Source organism: Ammodytes marinus (assembly GCF_949987685.1).
Source record: "Ammodytes marinus genome assembly, chromosome: 17".
Lineage (NCBI taxonomy): Eukaryota > Metazoa > Chordata > Actinopteri > Uranoscopiformes > Ammodytidae > Ammodytes > Ammodytes marinus.
In genome coordinates, this window is record NC_137221.1 from 18,210,520 (window position 1) to 18,223,630 (window position 13,111).

Below are 13,111 nucleotides of genomic sequence, written 5' to 3' on the forward strand. Positions count from 1 at the left end.
GAGTAATGTATGGCCTTTAAGCTAACTATTTATTTAGGTTTCACAAGCTGCACAAAACTCTCGTCTACTTCCTTTTCAGCCATTAAAGGCAGCTATTTTTAGGAAAAATACAATTTGATTAGCCCACTGTATACGTGTGTAGTAGCATTGTGAAACAGCCTTTGGGAAAGTTTATTTTCTTGCTACTGTATGTTTAACTTGCTGCTAATAATTCCTTTTAAACTCTGTACAGCAACATCAAAAAGATACCTATACGTTTGTGTAAGAAAAAAAAATCAACTATAACTCAGGCTACAGATAAATGTCATTACTTTCTTGTCTTCCACTAACTTTGCTGTTTCTTTCCTTTCCTCCCACAGACAGCAACTTCATCCTGGCCAATGCACAGGTGTCGAAGGGCTTTCCAATCGTCTACTGCTCCGATGGATTCTGTGAGCTTACAGGCTTCTCGCGGGCAGAGGTCATGCAGAAGAGCTGTGCCTGTAAGTTCCTGTTCGGGCCAGAGACCAGCGAAAGCATCATCCTCAGCATTGACGAAGCCCTCGAGGAGCGCAAGGAGTTTAAGGATGAGATCATGTTCTACAACAAGACAGGTCAGCAGCGGAAAAAGCCAATTAGGTTTTTAATTATGTCTTGAGATGTTGGTTCAGTTGTTGTCGCCGCTGTCACCTGCATTTATCATTTAATTTTGCTGCACTTTTCTATGCCCATGTCGAGACACTTTACCGCAAAACACAGGCTCTGTGCCTCCCTTGACCATTTTCCAATTAAGTGTTTAACAAAGACAAGTGGACAAGCACAGAACACCACTAGAGAGTGCACCAACAGAGTGATTACCAAGTGGGACTGTGCCCCTAAAATTTCCATAAATGGATTGCACTTCAGTTGTGGCTATTTCTGAAAAGGTCACATTTAAATTTGCATAGATAGACCCATAAATAGATGGAGTTATGGGCTCGATTTATTGATAGATGACCCTTTTTTATCTGCCGTTTCCCGTCAAAAGGTGATTAAACCACGCAATCAGTCACAGAAGTCCCCCACTTATTAGTGAGAAAAATCTGACTTTCATAGCTGTCAGCAAGTGACTCTTTAAGCCTCCGATAACGCTGAGCCCAACAGCTTTAGACGTGGCTCGGTATTGTCTGGTGTGTGCCTCACTGATTAGCCAGCTGGCCAGTGAACAAAATGGAGTAAAAAAAATAATGAGCACATCCAGGCATCAGTGGATGCATGCTTGCTGTGAAGTGTGATGGTGCCATGTGCCCCTTGCATGGTTATTGCAGAGTTGTTTTCTACTCTTGTGCCTCATGTTCTTGTTAAGGCTTGCAGTAGATTAGGTTGTGTGAATCTCAAAAAACTTTCTTCTTAAATTAAGCCCGGCAGTATTTGTGTGAATGAGTTTTATTAGCAGCTGCTCTGTCTGCAAAATCAAGAGGAGTCTGTCCGTTATTATAACTTCACTCTTCACTGCAGGCTTTCACACAACTGTATGGATTGAGTTTGAGAGTTCATTCCTGCCCTGGCCTTGGTAACATGTTGATGTAGGATCTTACGGTCATTTCACACAAAGCTTTTTAAATATTTCACGTTGACTTACAATCTTAGCTGTTTATTTTCCCAGCTCTGTTGTTTCCTTAACAGAGGTTAATAGGAAGAACACAGAACCTATTTATTTTGCAAAACAACAAGTGGAGCGAAGCCTGCTTGTTAGTTCAGGCAGTCAACTTGGGCGGGAATGCTACCGTACGTACACAAGAGTACTGCAAGATTTCCCATCTCCCCCTCTGCTTTGTCATTGCTGTTGCTGCTCTGCTCTTGTATTGATGCCTGCTTTCCAGCCCCACCACCACCTCAGCTTCCCACTGTAGGCTCCAGGGGAAAGATATCCAATCATCACTCCTCAATATTCCATGTAAATATGTGGGTAGTGAAGTGACGAGGCCGGGACCTAGACACCAAACTCTTAACTACATATTTCTCTTAAAGGTACAGTGTGTAATATTCTGTACCTGTATTCAGTGACTTTTAGTGGTTTGATTCTAGATTGTAACCCTCCCTTGCTAACCCCACCTTTAGCCTTCAAGCACAAGAACCTAGTTACTAAAGACTAAAAATGCATAAGGCTGTTAAGTTTTTCAAGTCTGTTCTACTGTAAGGTAATAAAAAATTACTTTTATTTTCAAGCGATAATACACCGATTAATACTTGTGAATATTATATTCCATTTCTATTAGGACTGTTCTCAAAAATGGCAAGAAATTCTACACACTGTAACTTTAAAAACATTTTTTAATGGCAGTGTCTGAAACAAGAGATGTGGCCAGAGATTCAGATGTCTAGTTTCTCCATCTGCAGAATGAAAATTATGTAATGAAAAGATCCAAAGCAGCTATTAAATGGACCTTGTAGTGAGATTGCTGTAAGGATTGTCTATGAAACTGTTTTTTTTATTTTAAAGACTCATGCAGGTATGGTACAGTATATACGTGTGTCAAATGATGTGCCACTTTCCTGTAATTTCTCTCTTTGATTTATAAGCAGACTTTGTAGATGACTCAGTGCAGTTTGCATATAGACACACACGCTTTGATAATACCATCACAGATGTGACTGTCTACACCGCTCTGTCAACTGCTTTGTTGTCCTTTCTGTCGCACCATTCCCTGCTGTTCTCTTACACTTTCCTTTTGTTACCTCTCTACTCCCTCTGTCTCTCTCAGGCAATTACATTTTTTACATCTTTTGCTATCCTTTCCTTTCTTTCTTTTCATTACCCCAGATCTCTTTATGTTCCCTTTTCATCCCTCTCTCTCTCTTACCGTCTGTCACACAGCAAAACCCTGAACGTAAACGTAGCTGATTGTTCTCGGTCTGTCTCCCGTCCGTCTGTCTGCCCGTGAGAGACGAGACAAAAGCTGCGTGTTCACAATGACGAGCGCATTTTCTCTCACCATATGCACTCGATGGGGCTGCCTCCATAAGGCATATGCAGATACTCGCATGCACGCACACAGACAACAACACAGTGATTGAGTCATCACCAGGCAAATTAAGATTGAATGAGTGGTGGCAGGGAACTCCGTGGGAAATCCCTTTTCTTCAATCAGAAATTCATTTCACTGAATAGCAAAATAATGAAAAGGAGACCATGAGCTTTTTGAAGACGTTCATCTTGACAAAATCCATTTGCAGCAAAACAAGTATTTTGAGAATAAAGGGGAATAGATGACATTGGTTAAAAAAAAATTAATTTGAAGAAAAATATAAGTTGAAGTTCAAACAAGGAATTAAGTAAATAATCAAACTATCAAAGAGACAAACGTGAAATATGCTTAATATCCCCTAAAACAACTTCCGGCAAAATAAAATACCAGTTACACTGTCATATGCCACAGCAGAATAATTTTGTTTCTTTTATGTAAAAGAAGATCATGGATTCAAAGCTCTACTGGAGCTGTTGCCTCATCGACCCGACCCCGGATAAGCGGTTGAAGATGATATGAGAGATGAGAAGTGGTTACCTAATTAAAAAGGTGTATCCTCTGTATGGTGGCCCCTTAAGAAAACATTACACACTGACAGGCTTGGCTCAGTTGTGTTGCATTTTTGTGTGTACCAATTCCTTTAGAAAAATGATGTAGTGTGATAGTGTTATATGCTACCATTTAACTTATTACACCAGCGATATCATCAATGTTAGCGTTACATAAACAAGCACAGCTGAGGCTGAGGGGAATTTTGACATTAGTTTCAGGGGTGTTCTGTCAAAAAGGGCAGTGCTGGAAATTTTGAGCAGCTTGTATGGCCACATGATGAAAAGCAACTCATCATCCTCTGGGGATCATGCATTTCTTTATGAAATTTCTTGGCAGCCCATCCAACGGTTAGCAAGAATGAGTGAACTTTGAGTTAATTGAATTAATTAAAGGGTGGAGTCAGCGATTCTGCAGAATGCTTGTAGTCAAAATCGCTTTTTTCCTCACAGTCCGCTACCTGTAGGCCTACATACTGTGTGGGCGCTGAAAAAACCCCAATGTTACAGTTTTCTTCGATTGCTAACCCACAGTGGGCACAACTGTAGCTCAATGTGCAAAACTCTAACTACAGTCTGCACTACCAACAGTCACTGGAGCTGAACAGTTCACTTCACCTGCAAAATAGGCTCAGTGCAGCAAACACTATGAACCAGCCTCATTGAGATGACACACACTGTCACTCAGAACACACTCAGAGTAGAAACACTAGCATCAAACCCCAATACACAAATTACAAACTTTTAATCTTTACAGTTTGAATAATTTGAGTTACTTCACACAAATTACGTAATATTTTCTTTGATGAAAGGGTGAAATTCTTTCACATTAAATTGTTTATTTTATAACATACTAGTTATGTTTAGGTAAACAAAAATGAATGAAAATCAGAAGTTTGCTTCGAATGACACATCTTTTAATTTTATATTTTATTGCTAACATTTCCAAATGTAGTATGTATCTGTGTAAATATTCTATAGTTGTAATACAGAAATCAATTCCTGTAATGTTGTCATTTACTGTAAGGATGCAACTGTTACATTTTTGTTTGCTTGAAAATTTGTATTAGAGATGCAACTTTAGATCTTTGCAGATTGCGTTGCACCCTCAACCCTGCCTCTCTCAATGAGAGACCATGATTCACAACAGGGTCTATCAGTGTTGCCCTTACTGTATTTCATCAGAAATTACAGCTCAATGTCTTCTAGGTCTTCCTCCACACATCCACAGTCTCACACTTCTCTTCTCCCTCCAACATGTCTTCCTATTTTTGAGCTTTCCCTATACTGTATATAGGCCTAAAGTGGGTTCACTAACAAGTCTAAAACAAGACACCTTCTTAGTGTTTCAGTTGAAATTGCAATCTGCAGTGTTTGAAATGCACTAGGCATTAATTCTGTTTTGAATGTGTGGTCTACAGTTGTGACAGCAGTGTGTTAGCATTTGAACAAAGTGCTAGAAATCCACAGTGTTGTGCAGGCTGTGGTTAAACCATGAGATAAGTGTGTAAAGTTTTAAAAATTGTGTTTAAGCAATGAAAAATGAGATACAGTTTAGTCCGAATGAACCGCTGCTGTGCATAGTGTTGTTAGAGTTTTGCTCTTGTCGTTCCAGTTGTGCCCACTGTGGTTTAGCGATCGTAAAAAACTGTAATACACAGCCTAGGTTATTTAAATGGCGTTCTCAAGAATCACTGGCTCCACCTATAGACCTGTATTTATTACATTTAATAAGCTGTAAAGACAACACAAAATTGATATTTAATCACCAGATTATGGAGCAACTTGCCTATTCACTGTACTCAACTAGCAGACATAGAGCACGATCGTATTCAATATGAGTTGTGTTTATGGCCATTTTGATATTAAATCTCCTTTTTAAGCTCTGTTTTGGTCCCACCCAAAACCTTAAAAAATATTTCCAGCTCTTAAGCTGCTACATGCTATCACCAGCTATCTTCGAAGCGACAAGCTAGAGGAAAAGAGCTTGGTTCATCACTGTAAGCGAGCCCCTTTCATGTCCTCCTTTGAAAATGTTTATTACAGCGTAAAGGTGATGGCTTACAGAATGATGCAATATACAGTACAAGAATGTGCAGATGTTCTAAACCATCAGTCTTCTATAACGACTTTTTGACAAAAATGAATCTTATGAAAGTGAAACAATTAAGGGAACAAGCTTGCTATCGCTGGGGCAGAAACACACATGCTGACCTGTAGTTCCTCTGAAAAGCAATCTATTTAGCCGGAGATGGGACCTCAGAGATTGGTTCATCTCTGGCTGTGCACGGGGAACAGGGACTTGGTCTATTTAAAGGCTCTGCTTCTCCCGAGGGACTTTCAGCTGCAGACGATAGGCTTACTAATAAGTCTGGGAATCTGTGGAACTGATGCCCCCCGGCCCCTCAGACACAAACAGCAGCATTGGTCATGCCCACATGTTGTATATCCATCCTGAGTATGATCAGAGATATGTGTGTAAAAGTGTTAATAAGTGTGTTTCCCCTTTCAGCCATGCTGTTCTGGTGCCTGCTGGACATTGTGCCAATTAAGAATGAGAAAGGGGACGTGGTGCTCTTTCTGGCTTCATTCAAGGACATCACAGACACCAAAGCCAAAACAATCCACGAGGACAAGAAGGAAGGTCAGTAGGTGCACGTATACAGTATGTATGAGTTGTATTAACGTTGCTGAATGTATTCTAAATGGTTCCCAGATCATAGAAGAAGCCATTAGAATCCAGTGTCAGGAATCTGTTTTACTACTTGTTTGGCATTGTTGGGCCCATTACTAACTGTCACAAGGACGTCAGGGTGTAACACTCATTCATCAAAATGATCAAGATACACACACCTTTGTAATATCCAGGTTAATATTTGTAATTATAGTTTAGTAAGTATTTTGTAATCTCTTTAGAGAACCCCTTTTTTTAGGATAAAGGGGCCGCATATACTTTCAGATAGAACATTTGAGAAGCAGCTGAGGGCTCTGATATGTTGCTTAGAACCTCACCTCGTGTTTGCCCTTCCAGTAATTTATTCGTCATCTTTGTAAATACAAACTAATTCTGTCCTTCATATCAAGTTCCTCAAAAGGATTATAGCTACCTTAAGGCCAACACCTTAGCTGAAGCCGAAAGCGGCCTACAAAGCAAGAGAGAAGGTCAGTGTGTGTGTGTGTGTGTGTTTGTGTGTGTGTGTGTGTGTGTGTGTGTGTGTGTGTGTGTGTGTGTGTGTGTGTGTGTGTGTGTCTGTGTGTGTGTGTGTGTGTGTGTGCACCTATGAAGTCAGCAAACTGACTTTTCTCATCTCTGGCCTCAGTTGCCTAATTACTCTCATTATTGATAATAAGTGAGAACAGGAAGCAGTAAGCACATTTAATTGTTGCCCTCAAAATGAAAAGATTATCATCGAAGAGGAAAGAGGCTGATGCAGCAGCATGCCTTAAGACAGATATAAACAACTCACAACAATGGGTGGAGTGTCTGACAAGTTAACTTAATTGAGAATATGCCTCTGAAGTCTCACTAAGTGCTTGCATTTTGATGCTGTTGTCAGTGCGGATGTAGAAGTGAGATGTGTGTGTGTGTTGTTATGTGTCTAGGCCAGTGCAGAGGAGTTTTAAAGTTTTGTAATCAAACAAGTTAACTTGGTTGTGTAACAGCAAAGTTGCCAAGCCCAGCAGAAACCAATCTCAACAATCATTTACGGACACAAATACAATCATTAGAGGTGCTTTCCTCGCATGTGACCCAGTAATACTGCTGTTAGAACAATGTGGACAGCAGGTGCAAAAGAGGGAACCGTGTCCTCTGTATTCACCCCCCGTCTCCTCTCCTTCTCTATTTTCTCCATTTTCTTGTCATGGGTAAAATCTAACTCTTAGTTTATTTCCTCTGCTTTCTGGTGTCCTCCCCCCTCTCTCTCTCTCTCTTCCTATCCCTCACCACTATTTCTCATCATATTCCAGCTGCTTTTACTATATCCAGCCCCACATCCTTTGTCTGCCCTACATGCCTGTACCCTTCCCCGTTATACACAGCATCCCTTATACTCTACACCCCCTACAATGGCTATAAAAGCGGATGTGAAATTCATTAGTGCTAAAAATAAGCATGTCTCTGTCTCTGTGCTCCTGCCGTGTCGCGTACCCCTAGGCTGCACCATGTTATGGATGGCCCTGTCTGTTCGCCTCGTCTGGGGTCCGCGCACACACACACTTTCTCGACACACACTCGCCGTGAGCGCGCACACGCACACTTTCCAAAAAGACACTCAGAAGTAGTTATCACTTCCATTCTCCAGCTTCGTTATTGCCTCTATCCCCCCTGCAGCCAATCTGGCCTTAGTCCTGTCCTGTGGGTTTACGGCAGTGAGAATTGGGCTCAGTCAGAACCCAGCAGCGATAAAATGCCTTCTCCCATTACACAACTCCTTGGTCTGAACACATCACTCTTGCCCTATCTACTTTATCTACTACAATACACTTAGAAGATACAGACATACCAATACGCACACACGCGCACACACACACACACACACACACACACACACACACACACACACACACACACAAAAGCATGATGCCAGTAAGCACACACAAACACACACACACACACACACACACACACACACACACACACACACACACACACACACACACACAAACCCCCTCCAGCAGCAATCGACCATAGAAAAGCTGCCATAGGATAGGCCTATGCTTACAGAAACTGCCTCTCTGCAGCTGCTCATCAAAGCTGAAAATTGCACTGTTTTGCTTGAGAGGGGTTACACAATAAGACATTATCAACCAGTATTTATGACTGAATGATGTGAATCAAAATAAGTAACGCAGGTAACAGTTGTTTGGCATTTGCAAAAGGCAAAATGACAGGAAATACCCAATTTTCTTTACCACATCACTCAGAAATTGAGCAATTTACTCTGAAATGACACATTCTTCTTGTTATTCCCTTCCTGCATATTCATGTTTTTCCTATTTAGGACAGAATATTTTGTATTTCATCAAGCATAATGACTGCTTCATGTCATCAGGAGTCAACCTTAGGGGGTAAAGTATTGTAGGGAGGGGCGGAATGAATACTAACTTGTGTGTCTTGTTGTGTGTGTGTGTGTGTGTGTGTGTGTGTGTGTGTGTGTGTGTGTGTGTGTGTGTGCGTGCGTGCGTGCGTGCGTGCGTGTGTGTGTGTGTGTGTGTGCACGTGTGTGTTTGTGTGTGTGCGTGTGCGTGTGTGTGTGCGTGCGTGCGTGTATGTGTGTGTTTGCAGAGCGACGTCGCGGCAGGGTGAAAACAGGCTCTCCGTTCGGCTCAGCTGGTCTGCGGAGCGGCACGGTGCTCTACCACATCTCTGGGCACCTCCACAGCAGAGAGAAGAAGAAGAGCAAGATCAAGCTCAACAAGGTATCATCATCTAGACACTTCAAACTACAGGGGCAGGAGGATGCAACAGCATGTAGGGTCATTCAAAAATGGATGGGGGTGTTTGGAGTGGGAAGATCGCTGCAGTTATGAAAGGACAGTGGACAAAATCAAAAGGGCAGGAGAAACATTGTGTCTGTGTGGAGAAACCATAGACTGTAGGCCTATATAACTGAGGGGCTCTGAAGTCAAAAAGGTGTTACCCTGGCTGATGCTCTATATCACAGATTATTTTGAAATGAATCCCATAGGCTAGATATTATATAACCCTAACCCTAACCCTTACCCGAGTGCAAATGTAAAAGAAAAAAAGGTTCTAATCTAGGGAATGGGTCTATCTACACTTTTGAATATTTTTTTTACGTATTGCTCTAAAATGGTCATATAATAGGTTTTAATTTTTGCTTAACATAATTTTTCTGTAAGTCTTTTGACTGCAGTTCATCACGACCCAACTACAAGTTCAACCATTTAATCAATATGCAATAGTAAACCAAGCACTTTGGAAGTTTTTCAAAGTCAAATTTCATAGGCCTATGTCCCTCAACATGTAGCCTAAATGCTTTATACAGAGAAAGTTTTTTAATGTTTTCTAATTCTATTTTGTGGGGGAGTAGGCCTATAAATCAAAGTAAGTGAATGCAACAGGTTGTCGCTCCTGTGTCATGTCTGTTTTCCTTTCCTTTCCTGTCCTGTTCAGAATGTGTTTGGTGATCCGCCTGCTCTGCCGGAGTACAAGGTAGCAGATGCCAAGAAGTCCAAATTCATCTTACTTCACTTCAGCGCATTCAAAGCCGGCTGGGACTGGCTTATACTACTCGCCACATTCTACGTGGCTGTGACGGTGCCCTACAACGTGTGCTTCATCGGCGATGACGATGACCTAACCCGCAGCACAACTGTCAGCGATATTGCGGTGGAGATACTGTTCACCATAGGTTAGTGGCAGAATCGCAGAACTGACGGCTACAGTAATCAGTCCCAGTTCAGTGCAAGTATAATTACTTTATTAGAACTGCAACGATCAATCGACAAATCGATTATTAATCGATTATTAAAATAATCGGCAACTATTTTGATAATCGATTAATTGTTTTGAGTAATTTTTTAATAAAATATTTCCAAATTCTCTGATTTCAGCTTCTCAAATGTGAATATTTTCTGGTTTCTATAATCCTATTATGGCAGTAAACTGAAATATCTGTGTGTTTTGGACATAACAACACATTTGAGGACGTCAACATGGGCTTTGGAAAATGTATCAACATTTTTCACCATTTTCTGACATTTTACGGACCAAAACACTAATCGATTAATAATCGATTAATCGAGAAAACAATCAACAGATTAATCGATTATCAAAATAATCGTTAGTTGCAGCCCTATACTTTATAATAACCAGCATTTACAATAACTCAACTCTTTGTGTTTCTCTTTCTATTTTCCTGTCAGACATTGTTTTTAACTTTCGCACAACTTATGTCAGCAAGTCGGGCCAGGTGATATTTGACGCTCGACAGATCTGCATCCATTACCTGACCACATGGTTCATCATCGACCTGGTGGCCGCGTTGCCCTTTGACCTACTCTATGCCTTCAAAGTCAGCGTGGTGAGTCACCGTTGGAGTTTTTCCCTTAACCCCCCTGTGTTTACCGTAGAACAGAATCAACAGCGACTGAAAATTCACTTATAAGTTGTTAGTTTTCCCGTGTCTTGACTTGGAGTAAATCTTTTACTTAAAAATACAACTTTTTATGATCAAATTAAAAACATTAGATGCAAGCAATATTTGAAAGAGCGTAAGAGTTAAAGGTGAAGTAAGCAGTTTATTTATGTTAAAATAAGTGCGAAATCGCTCTTTATTCATACAGTGATCACTTACATAATGTGCGCGTTTCATAGAGTCGATCTCTCAGTCAGCTGCTTTGCATGTAATCGGCAAATAAACTTATTGTAGTATCCCGAAATTTTTATCCAATCAGAAGATAGAAAGCTACAAACCGACACGTGTCTCACTCATATATAGTATATACACTCCATGGTCTCACTGCCGGTGCACGCCAGAGCAACCGATGGGTGAATGTGTATGCGCCTACAATGGCGGAGCAGATAAAAATCCTTCCCAATGTCTGTTTTGATGGGTTTTATCATGTTTTATCACACTTATGGATCTAAGATGATGCTAGATAACTTGCTGCTTGAAGACCGCAGTGCATTAATGTGGTGACGTAGGGACAAGCGAGGGGACTGCTAACTGCAGTAACTGACAGGAAGTTAGCTAAAAGAACCATTCCGCTTACAGCACCTTTAATATAGGTCTAAGTTAAAGCTATAGCATGTATCTTGTATACATAAATTAATGTTGATTTTATTCATGCCATCTCCAAACGAGTTGACGCAAAGTTGATAAGGCAGGCCTATCAGCTCCACAAAACTCTCTCTGTATTTCTCAGTATGGCAGCGTTTACAAACCCAGACATTGGCGCAGGAGCTAAAAAAAAAATCCCAAGAAGCGCCCAAGAAATTAGTTGTTGATTCTACTGCTAAGAAAAAACCTTGACACACAGCAGAAGGTATCAAATCCATGTGCGATCAGCGAAAGCTTAAGTCATGCAGATGTGCCAAAAGTATTATTGTAACTAGTCAGAAGTTACGCACTATAGCTTTAATACAACCTTACTTTTTGTACTCAAAATCTAATGATTGCCCAGCAGATACACAGTAATCTAAATCTGTCAAAACACAGGTGCATTGTAATGTGCAACACCTCTAGCACATTTGACATCTTATAGGGATAGATTGCATGGAGTGTTTACTGCAGTGTGTGCTCCAGTGCCTCTTTGATTCTGCGTATTGATTCCACATACTGTACCAGAGCTGAGAAAACAATCCAACCTGTATCATTAAAACCTTTTTCTGTTCTGCTGGAGTCAAATACAGTACATGGCCCCCTTAAGAATAGTTCAATGACGTAAAAACGGAGAAGTGTAGCAATTAGGAAGACGTATGTCTTCCCCCCTGCTGAATGATATCATGTGATGGAAGCACTACACTATAGGCAGGTTCAATATGAACGGTTGCTTATAGAGCTTGTGGTTGCTTTGGCCTCTAATTTAGAGAAAGAGATGCGTTGATGCTTTGCCTGTGCTCAATGCTGCTGTTTGCTGTCACTCTATCCTCATAGCATTCAATATATGAGTACATGTGTGAATGAACACACACAAAAAACACTTGGCCTTAAATATTCCTAGGTAGACCAACAGGAAATCAAACTAGTCAACCAGGGCTGTTATAAACAGAGGAGTGAGTGGAGAGATAAATAAATATAGAAAGTTGTAAACAAGAGCAGGAGATCTTCTATGTATTGGAGCTGTGGGGGAGGGCCTGTTTGGTTATAGACTGTAGTAATGGGAATACCGTGCACACCCAGTAGGAGGCCGGTGATTGCTACGTTCTGCATGATGTCCCCTCTAAGGACGGACCATTAAGATGGATGTTCCCTTTGAGGAGAGCAGAAGCCATCATTCACAAAAATGAGCCAAGGGGCCTCAGCAGTATATCCCTGAAGTATATCCTTTTTTATTTTATTTTTCTCTTATATCGCTGTCGTTTCTTCCTTTTTTTGTGGCCTGTTTTACAGCTGGTAAAGTTAGACTAATTCACACATTTTGTATATTTTCATTTTATGCCGGTCGTATTTCCTATTTCCCATGATCATCCCCCTTATAACTGACAGGTTTCCTCCTTTTCGTGTGAGCTGTTGCACATTTGCCACTAAAGTATCACAGAACAAAAAATGAACAAAAGGGTCATTTCAAATTAACATATCCATAAAATCCTAAAATGAATTTGATTGGCTGTTTTGGTTGCTTGTTTGTTTATAAATAAATAATCATCTGCACAAATTGGTTGGCAGTTAAGATGCATGTTGTTGCAAGCACTAGCCTCCTGTAGTCATATGTCTTAAACCAGGGCCAAAGACCGCAATTTCTTATTTACTGCTATGACTGCTAAAGTTGTTATTAAAGCTCCTATGAATACGTCTCCTGGGCCTGGAGGCATAGTTGGTATTATGCAGCATTATGCATGTGTATTGGCCCTGATACTGCTGCATCTATAAAATAAATAAATGTAAA

At 40.7% G+C, this 13,111-nt stretch overlaps 1 protein-coding gene across 1 annotated transcript in view; it reads left to right on the forward strand.

Annotated features, from left to right (window-relative positions):
• Positions 1-13,111, forward strand: part of kcnh8 (potassium voltage-gated channel, subfamily H (eag-related), member 8) — a gene marked incomplete at both ends in the record, with an annotated part of 50,764 nt that overhangs the window by 12,555 nt on the left and 25,098 nt on the right. The window contains 5 exons of the mRNA XM_080044922.1: positions 360-593; positions 6,048-6,179; positions 8,823-8,956; positions 9,675-9,912; positions 10,427-10,584. Of these exons, the coding sequence (XP_079901048.1) occupies positions 360-593; positions 6,048-6,179; positions 8,823-8,956; positions 9,675-9,912; positions 10,427-10,584 (896 nt within the window). The remainder of the gene's footprint in view (positions 1-359; positions 594-6,047; positions 6,180-8,822; positions 8,957-9,674; positions 9,913-10,426; positions 10,585-13,111) is intronic.